We start from the raw sequence: 19,938 nt of genomic DNA, 5'->3' as shown, positions 1-19,938 counted from the left end.
ACTGTTCTAAGCACTTGAAAATTATGATAGAGTTAGTAAGCACAATCCCTGCTGTTAAGGAGTTTACAATCCAGTGGCAAAAAGACACTGAAATTATAAGTAGAATTTGGTATAGTGGGAGTGGCACTAACTGATGTATTAATAGGCCACAGAGAGATCATTTGGGACAGTCGTCCATGGCTTCTCAGGGATTTTATAGACACTGGAGAGGGCTTCGTGGAATAGGAAGCAGCATGGCCAAGTGGATAGAGCATGGGCTTGGGAGTCAGAAAGACCTGGGTTCTAATCCCAGCCCCACCACCTGTTTGCTATGTGACCTTGGGCAAGTCACTGAACTTCTCTCAGCCTCGGTTACCTCAGCTGTGAAATGGGGATTAAGACTGAGCGCTATGTGGTACAGGGACCATGTCCCACCTGATTAGCTTGTGTCTATCCCAGCGCTTACAACAAACAGTTCGTGACACACAGTAAGCACTTAACAAATGCCATCATTATTATTATAGGAGAAGCGAGGCAGTGGCAGAAAATTGGAAAGACCAACTGGATAGATGTGCAATGAAAACACTCATATATCACATGGTTCTTTTGGAATCATAGAAATCCCCAGAAGCCCAGGGGCATGAACAGTTTCTTTTGCCACTGAACGTGTGGCTCCAGTATTTCTTGAGGCCACGGAACTGCATCATTATTGGTTGTCCCTAGCTTCTTTCTCTAGTTCTGGTTAAAGACACCAGCGTTTTATAGTGTACATTACTTTGAGGTGATGTAAAGTAGGCTCTCAATTCCCAACTTACGTTTTAAATATCTGTCCAATATGTACAAAGGAGTCGTGTGTGAAGAGTCATTTTTCGGAAATAATTAAAACCACGGTTATCCTTTACCCAGCGATTTTGGCCATTCAAACCTGCTTTCATTTTCTCTTGTGTAAAAGAAGTTGACGAAGTTTCTATAATTTATAGTGACTTAGTTGAGCAATGAACACACCAGTTTATAAGAAGGAACTTCTCTTTAGTCTACTTCTGATGATGTGTTATATCTAATGCAGTCCTAGGAAGTTAAATTCATTGGGTCATCTGAGTTTCTTTGGTATTACTTGAGGACAAGGCAGGTCTCAGGTGTGAACAAAGTACTTCATAGTTCCAATCCTACAGAGATTTTATTTAACATGTGTGTCAAAGGAGTTGTTATCAAAAATATATTTTGACTGCAGCCTCAGATTATGTCAGTTTGCCACAGAAGAAGAAGGAATTAAGTTTGAATTAAAACAGAAAACAGTAAGGCCGAGTGCAGACTAGAGAAGCAGCGTGGCTTAGTGGGAAGAGCATGGGCTTGGGAGTCAGGGGATGTGAGCAAGTCACTTAACTTCTCTGTGCCTCAGTTACTTCATCTATAAAATGGGGATTAAAATGTGAGCCCCATGTGGGACAACCTGATTACCCTGTATCTACCCCAGTGCTTAGAACAGTGTACTTAACAAATACCATAATTATTATTATTATTCATGGACTATGCACTATTCTCTGGGAGAGCTGTAGGTCATGCCTAAATGATTCGGGGGGACCCAGGCAGCTAGGTAGAGCCATGATTTTTGAGAATTAAAAAGCAGTATCTCTGTAGACTCAAAGATACAGGCCATTCTGGGGAGTGAATGCTGAGAGACCCAGTGGTTCTTCCATAATACAGTAATGACAACAATATGCTGATGTGGTCCCTTGGCACGTGTAATGACTAACTTCTGTTTTTTCCCAATTGGAGGAATCACAGGAGTATTTACCAAAAAGGAGAATTTAATGGGTGTATTAGCCTTTCCTCCAAAACCATATGCCATTTAGTCATTTTTCCCTCTCTACTACCTCACTGTCCTTGAACTACAATCAAATTAACACTTGGGGTGGAAAATGTGTGTGGCAGGGAATAAGAAGCCTTTTGACTTTTATCCTCGCATTGCATAATTGTCCTCATGAGAAGAAAGAATCCATGCATGTTTAAAATCCCATGCCACCAGAAAGTATTAGCCAAACTTCTAATTCCACGTAAAATGCTTCTCAGTGACTGTTTTTAATTAAAATGGTAATGGTTTGACACTTCTTCCCAATATAACTCAATGCACCAGAAGTATATTTCAGGTATATGAGCAGATATTAACATGCTGGTAAACCAACTGAACAGTAGATATGTTGCTTGAAATAATCAAAGTCATTAAACTCTCTTTTACTGCATTTACCTTTGACCGGGGAGGTGGAACAAGTTACTAATCGGATTGGTGAAGTTCAGAGAAGGTTTCAGCATTGAGGGGTTATGTTTTCTTCTTTGTGCTAAAAAGAATAGCATTAGCAGTAATGGAAGTTACAAATGTTCCCTGAAGGGAGAAGCACTCCTAAATATATAAATAACAAAGTGTATTATACAACGTAGCTGAGCATAGTGGCTGTCTACAAGAGGCTATGCTTTAAAAAAAAAAGTATAGTAACCAGGTATAAAAGTTCAAAGGTCTGAGTGGATATTTGCAACAGGGAAAAGAAAAAGGGAAACAGTCCAAATGAGACTATTTTGTCTCCTTAGATTGAACAACGTGAACTTTTTGTTTGGCATTTGTTAAACATGGACTATGTGCCAGGCACCTTACTAACCAGTGGAGTAGATTAAGGTTTAACAGGTTGGATATGTACATAAGTGCTGTGGGGCTGGGAGAAGGGATGAATAAAGGGGGCAAGTCAGGGTGACACAGAAGGGATTGGGAGAAGAGGAAAGGCGGGCTCAGTCAGGGAAGGCCTCTTGGAGGAGATGTGCCTTCAATAAGCCTTTGAAGGGGTAGAATAATTGTCTGTCGGATTTGAGGAGGTAGGGCATTCCAGGCCAGAGGCAGGCTTTGGTGGCGAGATAGACGAGATCTAGATCATATATTGACATCGTATGGAAACCTGTTAAAACCCAAAAGAAGAGCTTTTTTCCAGCTCCGGAACCCATCACCCACCTGCATTGCTCAGAGCCATTGTTCCCCTCCTTGACTGTTTCTGACTCAGATGGAATTTTATAAAGTTGAACCGCCACCACTCTGCTTCCTCCTATATTACATCAGCCTACCACCAACTCTGATGTACCCTAAGGCCGTTGTTAACCTTGCATATCATCTCAAGTGGTCCTTTGAGGTGGGAATGTCTCTCGGAGCAATCATGACCCTCTTTCTAATTCATTACTCACCAAGCAACTTTTGGAATCTAATTTGGTTTCCTACCGAGAAGAGAGTACCTTGGTGTTGCATTGGATTGCTTCCTTGTAGCGAGGAGCAGCCCTATCTAGAAAATTAAATAAATGGATCTTTAAATTTAGTAATCTGTCTCCTGTGAGTTTGGATGTACTAGCAGGGCTTGAACTAAGTGGATGGAGAGCAATCTTCTCTGCTGAAAGAGGGGAAAAGGGCTGGTGGTGGAACCTAGCCCCAATGCTAGGTAGGAAATTATTTAAATTGACACTTAGGGATGCTGATAAGTCATCTGTAATCTCGGAGAGACCAAATAGTCCAACTGGGGCTTGATCATATCTTCACGGGCAGAAAATCAACGGCCTAGAGCAGCTGAGCCTGAAAACTCTTCCAGATTCTATTACAGTAAGCTACCAAGTGCTGAAAACATTTACACGAAATAAGGTACAGGGTCCAAAATTCTGAACATTGACTTTTAGGCACTCAGTCATCTCTATTCTTCCTCCTTACCCCCTTGTTTCTCACTGCACTGTAGTTTATCCACTTTGTTCCCTTTGTTCCTCTTAAGCCAATCCACTGACTGTGCCTGTTTCTTGTCTCTCCCACCACCGACCTTCTGTTCACACACTTCTTCCTGCCTGGAATTCCTTGCACATCTGCTATTCCCACACGTTTTCTAAGAGAGCTTCCCCAATTGATTTTTTCATCTCCCCACGAACTGCCACTTCAGAACTTCCATTAAACATTAGCACTTTGGATACCCACCCTCCCCGTCCCCAAATTAGCATATCTTTATGCTCTATATTTATAGCATGTCAGGAACAGGAAAAGTTCAGAGAGGAACAGAATAAGCTCCATACTGATTTCCTAGAAGATACAAAAGCATCTCACACCATCGATAGACCGGGGTTCTGACAACTGCTAAGCAAACATGGCTGCCCGCAGAAGTTTATCCAGTTAAGCTGCTCCACCACCTTATAGTCACGAGTCACGGATTGAAGGTGTCTTTTCTCTTTCTTCCCCATCATCCACTATTATTGTCTGTCTCCCCTCTAAGATCGTTGTGGATCGGGATCATGTCTACCAGCTCTATTGTACTTTCACAAGCCCTTACTAGAGTGGTCTGCACCCTGAAAACATTTAATAAATATCACTGATTTATAGTGGACAGCCCTTAGAGGAGTTTCTCTTTTCTGAAAACTTCACAAAGATTACAATACCAAGACAGTCTTGAAAACAGAAAGAAACCCTGTAGGTGGTAAATCATCAACTCAGCAAGAACCTATTTTAACATGCCCACAGTGTGGAAGACAGTCCTTAGGTCTTTTCACCCACGTCTGCACCGGTGGTAGAATTTCACTGTTGTATCTTCGTCAAAGATGAAGGACGGCTGTATCTATTGCCCAAAAATGTGGCCCACAGATCATAGGCTGCCTATGAAGCTATGAACAGTTAATATCTCGTGACAAAATGATCCATCCATTTCTTGGCTTACATTCTCCCCTGCAACCAACTTCCTCATTCTGAGGGTAGATGTAATCTGCTTCATTTTATGCAAAGTAGATGCAGCCCTCTGGCTTCTGGAAAGTTGCTAACACAACTCTTATTTGAAGAAACTTGGATCCCTTTGGTGTATCTTGCATGTTTCATCTTTGACCCAGTTTTACTGATACATGGGTTTTTGTGGAATTATGTTTGTCAGCTTCTAACAAACCTGTATCATCATAACTTCGCTCATTTAAAACTGAAAATTCTCCATTCTAGAAGTACTTGGCCAAATGTAATAAAGTATTGCATGTCTAATCATTTTAGTTTTATAACAGATTCATGAAACATAATTTCAGGAACCATGTAAAATGAAATTATAAATTCTTTTTTCAATTTTGCATTCTTTATGGGTAACAGTTTCATCTGCTGATATTTTTTAATAATAGTAATGATAGTAACGACATCCCAAAGTTGTTTAGAGACTTTGTTACAAGGAACTTCGTGTGCTTCACTTAGGATCTCTTCATCTTTATGTGATGTTTTTATACAATAGGTTTTGACCATATCTTTTTTTTTTCATGGGGGAAATTGACTCGGAAAATTTGTGATTTGCCCAAATTCACATCTTGAATTTAGTTAAGATGCTGGTACCAGAATTCTGATCCTATTTTCAAGCCTCTATCTCCTGCCTTTAACTTTGATCTAGTGAGGGTATGCTAAATAAAATAAAAATATATATCTTGTTCAGTACTTTTTTTGTATTTTGTCATTCTGCTGTTCTATCATGATAATTATAAAATGCTTAGAAATCAGCTTTATTTGGAAGATTGGGCAAAGAACTGGGTGCATTTCTTTTGGGGTGGGGATTTTGAAAGGTTTTTTTTTCTAATGGTATTTGTTAAGCACTTACAGGCTCTGTACTAAGTGCTCAGGTAGATATAAGCAAATCATGCTTACTATGTGCCAGGCACTGTACAAAGCACTGGAGTAGATACAAGCTAATCAGGTTGGACGCAGTCCATGTCTCACCAGGAACTCACAGTCTTAATCCCCATTTTATGGATGAGGTAACTTGAGGCACAGAGAAGTTCAGTGACTTGTCCTAGGTCACATGAAAAGACATCTTAGGGAGCAACTAGTATCTCGGAGAACCATAGTCACTTTTGTTATATTGGTTATCCAATAATGCTACAGCAGAGGCTTATTTTATACTCTTCTTCTGCGAAATCCTTTACGGTTTTCTAACCAAAAACTTCATGGTTACGTGTCTTAACAATATTCTTCAGTGGCGTATAACCCTAAGTTTCATATCAGTTCTTGAGTTGAAGTGTGATACTTTTGAAAAATTGACATAGCCTTTAAACTAGGTGGATAAAGAATGGCCTTCATGCACTTTAAAACTGAGCATGAGGGTAGCTATTTCTTGAGAAAATAGTGTTAAATATAGTGAAAGTGCTTAACAAGTTTTTGAGTAGACAGGTTTTCCCCCCGGTTTAGCAAACATGAAGGAGACACTGATTTATAGTGAGCTTCCGAGCAAATTCCAATTCTTAGCTTTCAGAAGGAATCAGTGTTGTATCAGACACTTCTTACTAAATAAGACCACTACTTTGTGAGCTCCCTAAAATGTCCTTTTAAAAACTAAAGACAAATGAACAAAGCAGAACATCCTTTTAAAGCTCCCCCTGCAAAAAAACACACATGCACACAACACTTTGCACAGTCTTTAAAATAAAGCAAATATCTAACATTTTGTAATTACCCTGACAGAAAAGCAGAAAGACAAAATCCAATTCTTCTCTTTGTAAAACTGGGAAACAGAATCTAAATAAAAGATAACCTACTGAGCATTTATATTCAGTGTTGCAAATGAAGTTCTAACTTTGGTTTTATCTTCAACAGACAAACAACAGAAAGGTGAATTTGCTATAGATGGATACACCGCCAGAATGAATAATACCCTGAGGAAGGATGGAAAGAAAGATTGCTGTTTTGAAATCTGTGCTCCTGATAAACGCATCTATCAGGTTGGACTTTTTATGTCGCCTTGAAATTAAATTGATAAAAATGTTCCGATTTCATTTATTGAGACATTAACTTTTCACTGCAACAACTTTCTCTGACATGTTAATGAAAAAACAACTGGTTTACTTACACTGTACATTCATACAATAAGAAATACATTTAAAAAAATTTCAGATTAAGCTCAAATGGTATCATTTTGTATTAGAACCAGCAAATACATCACTTTTATCTATCATTCACTCCAGTGTTAGAATTTTAATATCTTTTTTAATAGGTCCATGTGATTTCTTAGAAGAATTATATAGTAACACGGTTGCAGTTATCAAAAGAAAAATATCTGTGTTAAAATATATGATACTGCTTAAGGGTGTGAACGAAAAACCAAGGTAAAAGCACATATCTGCTATGCAATTCGAAGATCTATCAGCTAGGCATCAATATGGAATGTAAGTTTAATAAGTTTTAAATATCTGAGATTGCAGTTGAAAGCCAGTTAATTAAGTTGTCAGGTAGTGTGTTGGAATCTGACAAGAACATTTTTAAGAAAACTGTACCCAGCAGTCGAAAGAAATTCATGGGTGTCTTCTAATTGTCAAGGGCAAATTTTGTTCATCAGTTCTGGCTTTGACATTGATGAAGAGAAGCAGCTTTTTTCTGCACAGCTGCCAGCTGCTGATCAGAGTTTCAAATCCATCATCCTCTGCTTCAATTACATAAATTTGTCAAAATTAACTGTACATTATAAGAAGCATCCTTGCAAGAAAAGTACCAGAAGACATGAAAAGAATCACTAATGCTTCTTTGAAGAAGTGACAAGAATGCTACATTCCTTCTATTTCTGGTGTGATATTTATGGTGATGATGATGTTTTATTTTATTAGTTTACGGCAGCTACTCCCAAAGATGCTGAGGAATGGGTACAGCAATTGAAGTTTGTGTTACAAGGTAAGAGCAATCAACTGAGTTGCATGGTTTTTAATACTCCTTAAAGCAATTGTTCTAGTTTCTTATAGAAGTTGGCTAAATGAGGTTATGGACATATCTGAAAAGGAGCTGCTGCATGAAACACGTGAACATCGTACTTTTACCTATTATAAATCAATATGGCTTAGCTGTGAACCCAGCCTGAAGAAATATGATCTTTTTTTACGTATTGTGTGACTTCCAATAATTTGTCACATTTGAATGAGGAGCGTTTTTGTATTCCAGACGATATTATTTGACTCTTAAACTTCAATACTGTGTACATTTAAGCAAGTTCCTTCTGAGGTTTTTCAAGTTATTTTTGCACCTTTTAAAATTACTCTCCCTTTGTGTTTTTCAGACATGGAATCTGATATCATTCCAGAGGACGATGATGAAAGAGGTGAATTATATGATGATGTGGATCATCCTCCTCCAATCAGTAGTCCACCAAAACGCAACCAACCAATAGATGATGAAATTTATGAAGAACTTCCAGGTATTTTTGAGTTTTTATATAATGTAGGATGTGTAGAAATTTCTCTAACAAATCATTTAATTCAAGAGAGTTGGCTTAAAACATTGCATGCTGGTGGACACACTCTGTTCAGGGGCATCAAATTAGGCAGAGATGGTAAAAATGATCCCTTGGGACTCTAGACTCATTAGCGGGGCCCTAGCTACATAATTTTTTAATTAAAAAATTGACTTCAGGTTTTGTGTCTTCCAACACTCATCAACAACATCATTTTTTTCCTTTTTTTTTTTTTTGGTTATTCATTTTGGCATTTGCATTAACCAGAAGTTCTACATGCACTCCACATGTCATCAGCTTTTGCTTAATATATGATCTCATAATCCCCGCCACAACCCAGTATGTTGTCTTGGAGAAACTGTGTTGTTGGGCTGTAAATAAAGGCCCTGTGAGGCTTGACTTTGTTTTCTTTTGGACTGTCTAGGATCAATCTGATTACTCGATGATTTCTTTGTCTGAATTTTCAGTTGTTGCCCAGTGTTTATATTTCTTATATTAGATATAAATAAGGTAAAATGATCTGTTGGCAGTTTGCCATGTAATTTTGCAAATAGCAGTGAAGCTGAAGGAAGGGAGTTGGCTCAGGAATATGTAGGGGTGGGGAGGGTGTGTGTGTGTGTATGTTTATGGGTGTGAGTACACCTGGGATTTTGGAAGACTAACACAAATTCATAAGGTATATAATTTTAGGCAAAGTATGATAGCTTGCAAAGCATTTATTAGTTTGTGCTTTACGTTACCCTTGAAAAAGATTGCTGCAAATTGTACAAAAAGCAATTATTTAGATGGGCTATAGTTTACCCATCTGTTGCACAAAACCCTCCTTTTTCCTAGTAAAATTGTTTAATAGGACTAACTCCATTTTTATTGCAATTGCGAGCCAATTGTGACCTTTCTAAATGATTAAATAGGCAATACATTTAAGGTGTTTAGTGAGCAGCTGTTTATCTAAAGGGATGAAGGTAGTATTCTCACTAGATCTTCTGCAAAGTGACACTTGCAGGAATTGAATATATAATGCAAGGTATTGTTAAAACATCAGTAGGGAAGGCAAGATTTGGGCATTTAGCCTCCCAGAGCAGGGAGAACATTTGCTAGTACACCTGCCTTTTGTGTGTGTGTGTGTGTGTGTGTGTGTGTGGCGGTAGGGAGGTATTTAAGTGCTTGCTATGTGTCAAACACTGTTCTTCCCCTGTTCCATATGATGTTATCCTGCTACCGACTTGTACTTCCCAAGCGCTTAGTACAGTGCTCTGCACACAGTAAGTGCTCAATAAATACGATTGAATGAATAAATGAATGAATAATTTGGGGGCACAGGTAGGGTTCCATAGGATAGCATGCAGAAGCCTGTTGGAAACCCTGTTTTCTGGGGGCACATCTGACCCCATTCCTCATGCTCAATCAATCTTATATCAGTGCTTACTGCATGCAGAGCACTGTACAAGTGCTTTAGAGAGTACAGTATAGCAGAATTGATGGACAAGTTCCCTGCGTACAAGGAGCTTACAGTCTAGAGGGGGAGGCAAACAGTAATATAAATAAATAAATAAATTATGGATATGTACATAAGTGCTGAGGGTCTGAGGGTGAGGTGAATAAAGGATATGATTCCAAGTAATAATAACATTATTATTATATTCTTTGTTAAGCGCTTACTATGTGCCGGGCACTGTTCTAAGTGCTGGGGTAGATATAAGCAAATCAGTGCAGGGATGACAAAGAATGGAGAGTAGAGGAAAGGAGGGCTTAGTTGGGGAAGGCCTTTTGGAGGAGATGTGATGTTAATAAGGCTTTGAAGATGGGGAGAGTGATAATAATAATAATAATGGCATTTATTAAGTGCTTACGAGGTGTGAAGCACTGTTCTAAGTGCTGGGGAGGTTGCAAGGTGATCAGGTTGTCCCACGGTGGGCTCATAGTCTTAATCCCCATTTTACAGATGAGGTAACTGAGGCACAGATAAGGTAAGTGACTTGCCCAGTGTCACACAGCTGACAAGTGGTAGAGCTGGGATTTGAACCCATGACCTCTGAATCCAAAGCCCATGCTCTTTCCACTGAGCCACGCTGCTGTTGGATATGAAGAGAGAGGGAGTTCCAGGCTTGAGGCAGGATGTGACTGAGGGAACCGGCAGCGAGAGAGCTGAGATCGAGGTGCAGTGACTAGGTAGGTATTACAGGGGCAGAGCGAGCATGCCAGGTTGTAGTAGAAAATCAGCAAATTGAGATGGGAGCAGACAAGGTGATTGAGTGGTTTAAAGCCAATGTATTCTGTTTGAAAGGGATGTGGATGGACAACTACTAGAAGTTCTTGAGGATTGGGAATACATGGTCTAAAGGTTTTTAGAATGGTGATCCAGGCAGCATAGGGAAGTGTGAACTGGAGTTGGGAGAGATAGGAGGCAGGGAGGTCAGCAAGGAAGCTGATGCAGTAAGTGCAGGATAGGATAAGTGCTTGGGTCAACATGGTAGCTGTTTGGATGGAGAGGATAGGGTGGATTTTAGTGATGTTTTGAGGGTAGAACCATTAGGATTTGGTGACAGAGTGAGTATGTGGGTTGAATAAGAAAGATGAGCCAATAATGCCAAGGTTAATGCCGAGAGGGAAGATGGTGGTACTTTCCGTAGTGATGGGAAAGTCAGAAGGAGAACAAGATTTGGGTGGGAAGATGAAGAGTTCTCAAACATGTTTAGTTTGAGGTGTTAGCAGGTCATCCAACAGAGGACATTTCACTCCCAGGTCTCCGTGACAAAGGCATTGCTTCTGACTCAGGCCAGGAGCCTTTAGAGTTGAAATCACGACAGCAGCATCATGAGGTGGTTGCTTACCTTGCTCACTGCCCGAATCCAGCCTATCGACAGTCCCAAGGTTCACCAAGTAGGAGTTATTTTGCAACCATGCGAAATTTAGTTGCAAATTTTCCTTAAAGATGTTATGGAAAAAAGATAGTATAATTAATGAAGAATAAGTTGCTCACATCACACCATTTTAACTCAGCCCATTTTCCCAAACCCTACGGTTTTGAATACACCACAGGATTGAGTTCAGCGGCGTCAATCCTCTGAAGTGTGACAGTGTCATGTGACTTTGTTGTGCACACTTTTTTCCTTGTGTGGCAGAGTTGTGGTTATTCAAGGTATTTCAAGTCTTTTCTTAAGGTGTTTGAAAGATTGTGGAGTGGTAATCTTTAGGATGGCATTTAGTATCATATGATGAGAGATCTTATTGAAACCCTATAAATAAATGCTACTTTATGAATGTCTAAATAATTAATTTCAATAGTAGAAATCAACTATATTATTAGTTGTGCTGTCATCTCATGTGATTTTTCATTTTAGGGTTTCAAAATTAATTTTCAGGTGACTTCTATTTCCCCATCTTGTTCTTGAATACTTCCAAGTCAAATAAATGTCATATCTCATGTATCAGGTCCATAAATTACACAAGCCTTGGTGCTTATGTATGTTGCCAAATTGTACTTTCCAAGTGCTTAGTACAATGCTGTGCACACAGTATGCACTCAATAAATATGGTTGAATGAATGAATGAGTGCTAGAAAATGTACCTCTGTCTTTGCCAATTGTTAATCAATCAATTAATCAATCAGTGGTATTTTTGTGAGTGCTTATTTATGCCAGGCCCTTGAGAGAATACAATGCAGTGGACTTGGTAGTCAAGTCTCCTGCCCACAAAGAGCTCACAGATCAAAGGGGAGACTGACATTAAAATAAATTACAGATTGGGAAAATGGAAGAAGACAAGGCTGTGCATGTAAGGGCTGTGGGGTGGGGTGAATATCAAGACCTTAATGGGTACAGACCCAAGCGCCTAGACCATGCAGACAGGTGAGCTAGAGGGAAGGTGGGGCTGGATAGAGCAATTGCTTGGCCTTGTCCCAAGGGAAGTCTTCATTAGCTAAGGATACACTAATGATATGGAATTCCCTCATCCCCAGAGCAGCCCTTTTGCCAGTTGTGTGCTACTGTTATTCCCACGAATGGCTCTGTCAAGCAGTTGGGAGGGAGTCTTAATAATAATAGCAATAATAATCATAATGATAATAATAGTAATTGTGGTACTGTTTACAATGTCCCAAGCATTGTACTAAGCCCTGGGGTAAGTGCAAGACAATCAAGTCTAACCCAGTCCCTGTTTCACATGGAGCTTCCAGACTGAGGAAATGACTTGCCCAAGACCACACAGCAGACAATGGCAGAGCAGGGATTAGAACTCAGTTCCTCTGACTCGTAGGCCCATGCTCTTTCCCCTAGGCCATGCTGCTTTGGGTTTTGATTTCCTGGCTCTCATAGCTACAAGATGGTGCTGCCTCCTGGCAAGATCCCCAAACCTGAACGGAAGTGAAAAGAGTGAAGGCAGTGCTCAAGTGGGGTCTGTCTTTCACCTCCAGATCCCCCGTGATGTTATGAGATTGTAATGAAGAACTCCAGTCAGCTCTGATGAAGGACATAGATTCTAGTGCTGTGGTCGTTCAGCTTGAGAAAGCTGGGATGCCTCGGAAAGTAAAACTAAATACACAAAATATATGTGCATTTTTGTGTGTGTGTGTGTGTGAGAGAGAGAGAAAGAGAGGAGACAGAAAGAGAAGCTAACAATAATTTGGGGGCTTTTTAAATTTCATAGGCTCAAACACCCTTTTGGCATGAAATATATTTTTTTCTTGGGCCACATAACCCATGGACGTGACTGATTTTCTCCAGGGGATCCAACCCCTCCCCCGTTGAGGATCCCGGGAGATATTAAAGCGTGTTCTGGGATTCCCTCATGTCCTTCCAATGAGCACAGTTATACACAGAGCGACTGGGCTTGATGGAGCCTGCAACTCTGCCCCTGGGAAGGAAGCTGTGGCAGGCAGCTGTGGAATGTCTCGCCCTGCTTTTTTCCCTAGTGAAACTGGGATCAGCTTTAGCTTTTGCACAGTTCAGCAAAAGCTTGTGGAGTTCGAGCAGTTCGGCAGCTGTGGAGACCATTTCTTTTCAGAGGTGGTCCTTGGTGTGTTTTGTTTGGAGGCATATTATTTTATAAATGCTGAACATGAGGAAATTTCATTGATATTAAAATAAATAAATTGGATTTTGCTGAGAGAATTGGGAGTATTGTGAATGGGGAATATTTCTAGCACATGAAATGTGAAAATTATGATTTCGTTTGTTTTGGCATAAGGATAATAGTCAGTACTGAAAAGTAACGGAGTAGAAATAATCCACATTTTATAAATTGTTGATCGTCTTTCTAGTTCCAAGCAAAAGGTTTCCCTGAAGTTTTTTGACTGTTTTTAATTCCCAGGATTTAATGTCTGTACCTTGTCAAATAAAATGTTTATTCCTTATATTGTACTGTATCTATCCAGGACTTAGCATAGTGCCTTGCACATAGTAGAGGCTTAATGAATGCCATAACTACCATAATACTCCCATATAATGATGCCATAATGTAATAATATAATAATAGTAATAACAATAGCATAACACACCATAATCAGTACCATAACTTGTCTGGTGTGTGACCTTGGGCAAGTCAATTTCTCTGTGCCTCAGTTTCCTCAGCTGTAAAATGGATATTAAATACCTGTTCTCCCTCCAACTTAGACTATGAGCCCCATGCGAGACCAGGACTGTGTCTTACTTAACTTGTATCTATTCCAGCGCTTAGAACAGTGACACAGGGTAAGTGCTTAACAAATGCTATAAATAACATTTTATTTTGTTGCTTATTGCAGGAGACTAATTTTCTTAGTGGTGGTGTTTGAAGGAGGCTTTAATTTGGAAAACAGGCTTGCTGGCAGGACTAGAGAAAATTTACGCTCACCATAATACAATTAACTTGAAGTAAATTTTAGCTCTTAATAAGTACTTTGATTTCCTGGCTCTCATAGCTACAGATGGTGCTGCCTCCTGGCAAGATCCCCAGAGAGCACAGGCTTTGGAGTCAGAGTTCATGGGTTCAAATCCTGGCTCTGCCAATTGTCAGCTGTGTGACTTTGGGCAAGTCACTTAACTTCTCTGTGCCTCAGTTACCTCATCTGTAAAATGGGGGTTAGACCGTGAGCCCCCCGTGGGACAACCTGATCACCTTGTAACCCCCCAGCGTTTAGAACAGTGCTTTGCACATAGTAAGTGCTTAATAAATGCCATTATTATTATTACTGAATTTGATTATCATTGAAAAGTATCTAAAAACTATACAGCATCCAAGATTTATGACTAAGAAGAGGGCAAAAATATTGTTAAAATCTATTCCAGAATATCCCTTGAAATATAATTTCTTGGGGCTAGTATGAATGAGTAAATAATTTCATTGTGAGAGAATGTTCAGTGTGAAAAATTGAATTTATTACAGCATCCACTATTTTTTATTTCTTATTGAAAACTAAGCTTCCTAAAATGAGAGTCCATTTAATTTTGAAGGGTGCAAATGCAAAGGTCTTGGGAGAGTATTGGTTCTGGTGCGTATTAATGGACACTTGGCTTTCTCTCAGATATGCTCCTCTCTGTGTCGTTTTGATGTCCAGAAGTATATCCAGGTTGTTATGCCTTATTGTTAAGGCTGTTATTAGCAGCACGACAAGTTTATACATGAATGGTGTTGCCATGACAAATTAGCTGGTTTTTTTTAAGATTTGATTTAGATGATTGACACACAATTTAGACCAAAATGTGTAAAATTTTTTCATAATGCAATTCATTTGAATAGACCTGAAATAGATGTGAGAATTTTCATCCTACCTCTTCTCCAGGAAGGGTACTATAGAAGCCTACTGGCAAGGCTGTGAATCTTAAAATGGGAACACAATATTTGGAAAATTGCTGTGGACATCAGCTCCAATGTGTACTGCTTAGTTAAGCTCTTGTGTTGCTTGATTTTTTTTTCCTTTAATGGCAGGAAGTTGAGCAGAAAAATGGATTTTCCAGACATAGGCTGAATAGATTCAACCCAGTAACAAGAATGGTAACAACCCATTAGCCTATTAAATCTGTAGCTTTCAGTGGAATTCAATTTGAAATGTCTTCTGGAAAATGAAACGGGGGGAGGGAGAGGGCAGAAGACAAGGAAGACAAATTTCCAGTTCCATTAACCTATATTTTTTAAAGTGTGAATTCATTTTTAATAAATGAAAAATGAAATATTCTGATCCAGAAAAAGCTTCCTTATGCTGTGGTAATTCAGTTCAGTTTCCAAAGTATGAACATCTGAATCTCAAATGGAGTCTAAATGCAATATATATCCTGGAGATACTTTTCAATGAAGTATTTCTTATTTAGGGAAGAAAAGCAGTTTCTGGGCAACTAGATTTGTATCAATCACTAGCAGATAAGTAGACGCAAATGAAAATCCAATCCATACTCATGCTGAATGGGGAAATAAATGTAAAGTTTTTTTTAAAAAAAGGGAAGAAATCCACTCCAAGCTTATCTGAAGATCATAGGAGATATTTGAATCTCTGAGTTTGTCTTTATTCCCAATATCAACAAGAAAAATTAGTTTCCTGAAACGTTTTTCATCCCCTTTCCCCAATTAAGCCATCTTTTCCCTTATCCCCTCTCCCTTCTGAGTTGCCTACACCCCTGGATCTGTACACTCAGCCCCATGGAACTTATGTAGAGATCTATAATTTATTTATTTTAATGATTAAGTCCCCCTCTGAACTGCCAATGTCCCTATATACATTATTATTCAGAGGGTGTCAAGAATTGCTAAATCCGTAACCCTTCTTTATTTTGATCTGTAAGCCTCTGTGACCAGAGAATGTTTCTACCAACTCTACTGTATTCTACTCTTCTAAGCCCTTGTTACAGTGCCCTGCACACAGTAGATGTTCAATAAATACCATTGATTCCTTTTTTTTTTTTTTTGATAAGGTTCCCCATCATTTTTCCTCTCTCTGAAGTACAGGGAAGATGCCAGTTAGATTTTTCAAGGTAATCAATTACATTTGAAAACCACTCTTCTACAACTCCAGTACCATGAGCATCCTTTGCAGTCTAGTTGGGCCAGTTGACATTTCGGTTTTGTTCAGTTTTTGGATTTATTCGTGTATTTCTTGCTGGTCCTAAACCTTCCTTTTGGTGAAGTCTCGTCTTAGAACTCACTGCCAGGGCTTAGAAGCGTGCTTGGCACATAGTAAGTGCTTTAACCAATACTGTCATTATTATTTCCTTGATAAGGCGAGAATCTTGAAGCTGTGGCATAGAAGACCAGATCAGAGTCAAAACGTGAGATTTCTATAACATACCTATCTGGTTGATGCCTGTTTACACTTTCTCTCCCTTAATACAAATAAAGAGTCAAAGCTGGTTTGATCGTAGGGCTATTGACATAGTCCTAGAGCTTTTGACATTGGTCATGCTCATCAGTCAATTAACCGAGATATGATGATGATAATGGTATTTGTTAAGTGCTTACTATGTGCCAAGCACTGTTCTAAGCTCTGGGATAGATATATTATGTGCCTATAAAATGCAGTCCTTGGCAAATATTAAGTTGTCAGTGTGTGCAACAAAATCATTCAATCAGTGGTATTTCTTGAGTGCTTACTGGGTGCAAAATACTGTACTAACCACTTGGGAGAATATAGTACAATAGAGTTAGCAGATATGCTCTCTTACCTCAAGGAGTTTACAATCCAGTGCGAATGTTAAATAGACAACAATATATTTTCCAATAGAGCGGGAGGAAGAAACAAGGATAGAAAAGGAAGTAATACAATTATTTCAGGATGAAGAAGCTGAATAAAAATTAAACATAAATAGTATAATGCCTTAATAAAATGAAAAAATATCTGAGATAAAAATATACATGTTTCACCCCTGGACTGTAACCGTCTTATGGGGGGCAAATGCGTCTACCCACTCTGTTGTATTATATTCTCCCAAGCACTTACTAAATTGTTCTGCACACTTTAGGCGCTCAATAAATACCATTGACTGGTTGATTGCTTAACTGCTGAGGATAAGAATGAAATATGTAAGTGTTAAGTTAATATGTAAGTGACTCCTCAATACGTAGAAATGAAGACAGAGCAATGCATAACATAATGAATGTCTTGGAACATAATGTCTGTTTTTGAAAGAAAAGTTATAGATTTAGCAATTCTTGAGACCCTCTGATAATAATTTATATAGGGACATTGACTTAGAGTAATGAAAAGTGTCTGAATGTGTTTTTCCCTAAGTATCTATAAAAAAATTCTGGGGGAAAATAACACTAACCAGTGAGAACAGATTATGGGGAATAAGGAGGCATGGAGGAGGATTACTGAGAAGTATCAGTTCATACATTTTGGGCATAGGTGTGGAATTCTTTGCCTAGAATGCTAGAAGTCTCTTTACTGCAAAAACAAAGTAAAATGTCCCAGAGCATTGGGGTTATGCAGTTATGTTCTGAACTATATCAGTGTTTTATAGAATCATGTTTTGTGTATCATTTAGTTAGTGGGAAATGAGGTGCTTTTAGTCTCAGGTTTTTCAATCAAAATTTAATTGGGAAGCAGTGTGGCTCAATGGAAAGAGCTCAGGCTTCCAAGGTCCTGAGTTCTAATTCTGACTCCTCCATTTGCCTGCTGTTTGATCTTGAGCAAGTCACTTAAATTCTGTGTGCCTCAGTTTCCTCATCTGTAAAATGGGGATTCAGTACCTAACTTCCCTTCCTACTTAGATTGTGAACCCCATGTGGGACAGAGACCTTGTCCAACACGATTAACTTGCATCTCCCCTAGCATCTAAATGGTGTTTGGCATATAGTAGGTGTTTAACAAATGCCATTATTATTATCATTGTTATTATTATAGAATATACATATTTGATAAATATATATTCAGTTCTAAAACACACTTGATGAAGGTTGTTAGGAACACCTTGCATGGTGTAGTAGATAGAGCACGGGCCTGGGAGTGAGATGGTCATGGGATCTAATCCTTGCTCTGCTGCGTGACCTTGGGTGAGTCACTTCACTTCTGTGCCCTCAGTTACTGCATCTGTAAAATGGGGATTGAGACTGTGAGTCCCATGTGGGACAGGTACTGTGTCCAACCCGATGTGCTTGTATCCACCCCAGTGCTTAGTAGAGTGCCTGGCACACAATAAGTGCTTAACAAATACCACTATTATTATTATTATCCTAGGGCCAGCCCAATACCTGTCTCTTACTCCTCTTTCTCATACTCCATGACTCCTTCTCTGATCTCCTTTCAGATATTCTCTTCTGTTCCTGGCCATTATCCAGGAAATGCAGCTGTTATGATAGTCCAGATCTTGAGCTGTCTGGAAAAAAATGCATGTCCTATCTTTCAGACCTCCAAGTAAGCACAGAAAATACACTTCTAATTCCAATCCACTGGCTTGTGACCAGAGTCTGTTGGCTGAAAGTCAGGAGGCAGCAGGGATCCGAGCTAGTGACTGGAGTTTAGGCAGTGTCAGGAACACAGCAGGAAATTGGGCAAATTAGCTTGCAGAAGACAAGAGAGCATCTCCACAGGGGGAGTGACAGCAGTAGAAGCTGTGGTGAATGCAGCAGCTTAGAGATCTAGCTCCCTCACCTGTTTTTTAAATGGGTATTTGGCCTGTACATTTTGTTCACCTCTATCATTGCAGTTCAGGCTGCTTCAGTGATATCCTCATAATAATAATAATAATAATATTTGTTACATGCTTACTACATGTCAAGCACTGCTCTAAGCACTGGGGTAGATACAAGATAATCAGGTAGGACACAGTCCCTGTCCCACATAGGGCTCACAGTCTAAGTTGGAGGGTGACCAGGCATCGAATCCCCATTTTGCAGATGAGGAAAATGAGGCACAGAGAAGTTAAGCCAATGCAACACCATATTCCCAATTCTCAAAGTCATACTAAAGTCAGTTTTCTCTTCCAGTAAAATTCATGATTAACCTTTCATCTCCCTGCCCTTTTCTCCTTGCCTTCTGCATCATCTATGCCCTTAATTCCACTTCCCCGAGGCACTTTCATTCTCATCCCTCCTCATCACACTTTCACTTAGGTACACATCTTTTTGTTCAGTTGTTTCTCCTACTTGTAATTTATTTTAATGTCTGTCTCCCCTACTACATTATGAGATCTTCGAGGACAAGGATTGTGACTACTAATGCTAATTTTCTCTCTCAAGCTCATACTACACACAGTTAGCGCTCAATAAATAATTGGGGATTCAATACCTGTTCTCCCTCCCAGTTAGAATGTGAGCCCCATGTGGTACAGGGACTGCGTCCAACCTGATTATCTTATATCTACCCCAGCGCTTTTGCCACATGCTAAGTGCTTACAAATGCCATAAAAAAATTGATGGATTGATGAGAGAAAGGGCTGATGGAAAGCTTTTAATTAAAGCCAGTGGAATAGCAGAAGCAGCGTGGCTCAGTGGAAAGAGCCCGGGCTTGGGAGTCAGAGGTCATGGGTTCAAATTCCAGCTCCGCCAATTGTCTGCTGGGTGACTTTGGGCAAGTGACTTAACTTCTCTCTGCCTCAGTTACCTCATCTGGAAAATGGGGATTAAGACTGTGAGCCCCCTGTGGGACAACCTGATTACCTGGTATCCTCACCAGCGCTTAGAACAGTGCTTTGCACATAGTAAGCGCTTAACAAATGCCATCATCATTATTATTATTATTATTATCTATGAGCTGGTGTCCTGGAGCAAAAAGAAAAACTCATTTTTTCACGTAGGAGAGGCCCAGAGAAAGCTGAATTAA

The 19,938-nt window shown here is 39.4% G+C and overlaps 1 protein-coding gene across 3 annotated transcripts in view; it reads left to right on the top strand.

The window, feature by feature from the left end:
* SKAP2 (src kinase associated phosphoprotein 2) overlaps window positions 1-19,938 on the top strand; it is a 200,001-nt gene that overhangs the window by 134,943 nt on the left and 45,120 nt on the right. For all 3 annotated transcript variants that reach the window (XM_038766240.1, XM_038766248.1, XM_038766231.1), the window contains exons 7-9: window positions 6,593-6,717; window positions 7,597-7,660; window positions 8,040-8,177. In XM_038766240.1, the coding sequence (XP_038622168.1) occupies window positions 6,593-6,717; window positions 7,597-7,660; window positions 8,040-8,177 (327 nt within the window). The remainder of the gene's footprint in view (window positions 1-6,592; window positions 6,718-7,596; window positions 7,661-8,039; window positions 8,178-19,938) is intronic.

Source organism: Tachyglossus aculeatus, chromosome 2 (genome assembly GCF_015852505.1).
Source record: "Tachyglossus aculeatus isolate mTacAcu1 chromosome 2, mTacAcu1.pri, whole genome shotgun sequence".
Taxonomy (NCBI): domain Eukaryota; kingdom Metazoa; phylum Chordata; class Mammalia; order Monotremata; family Tachyglossidae; genus Tachyglossus; species Tachyglossus aculeatus.
Note: the sequence above shows the minus strand (reverse complement) of the source record. Positions and strands in the feature narration are given on the sequence as shown.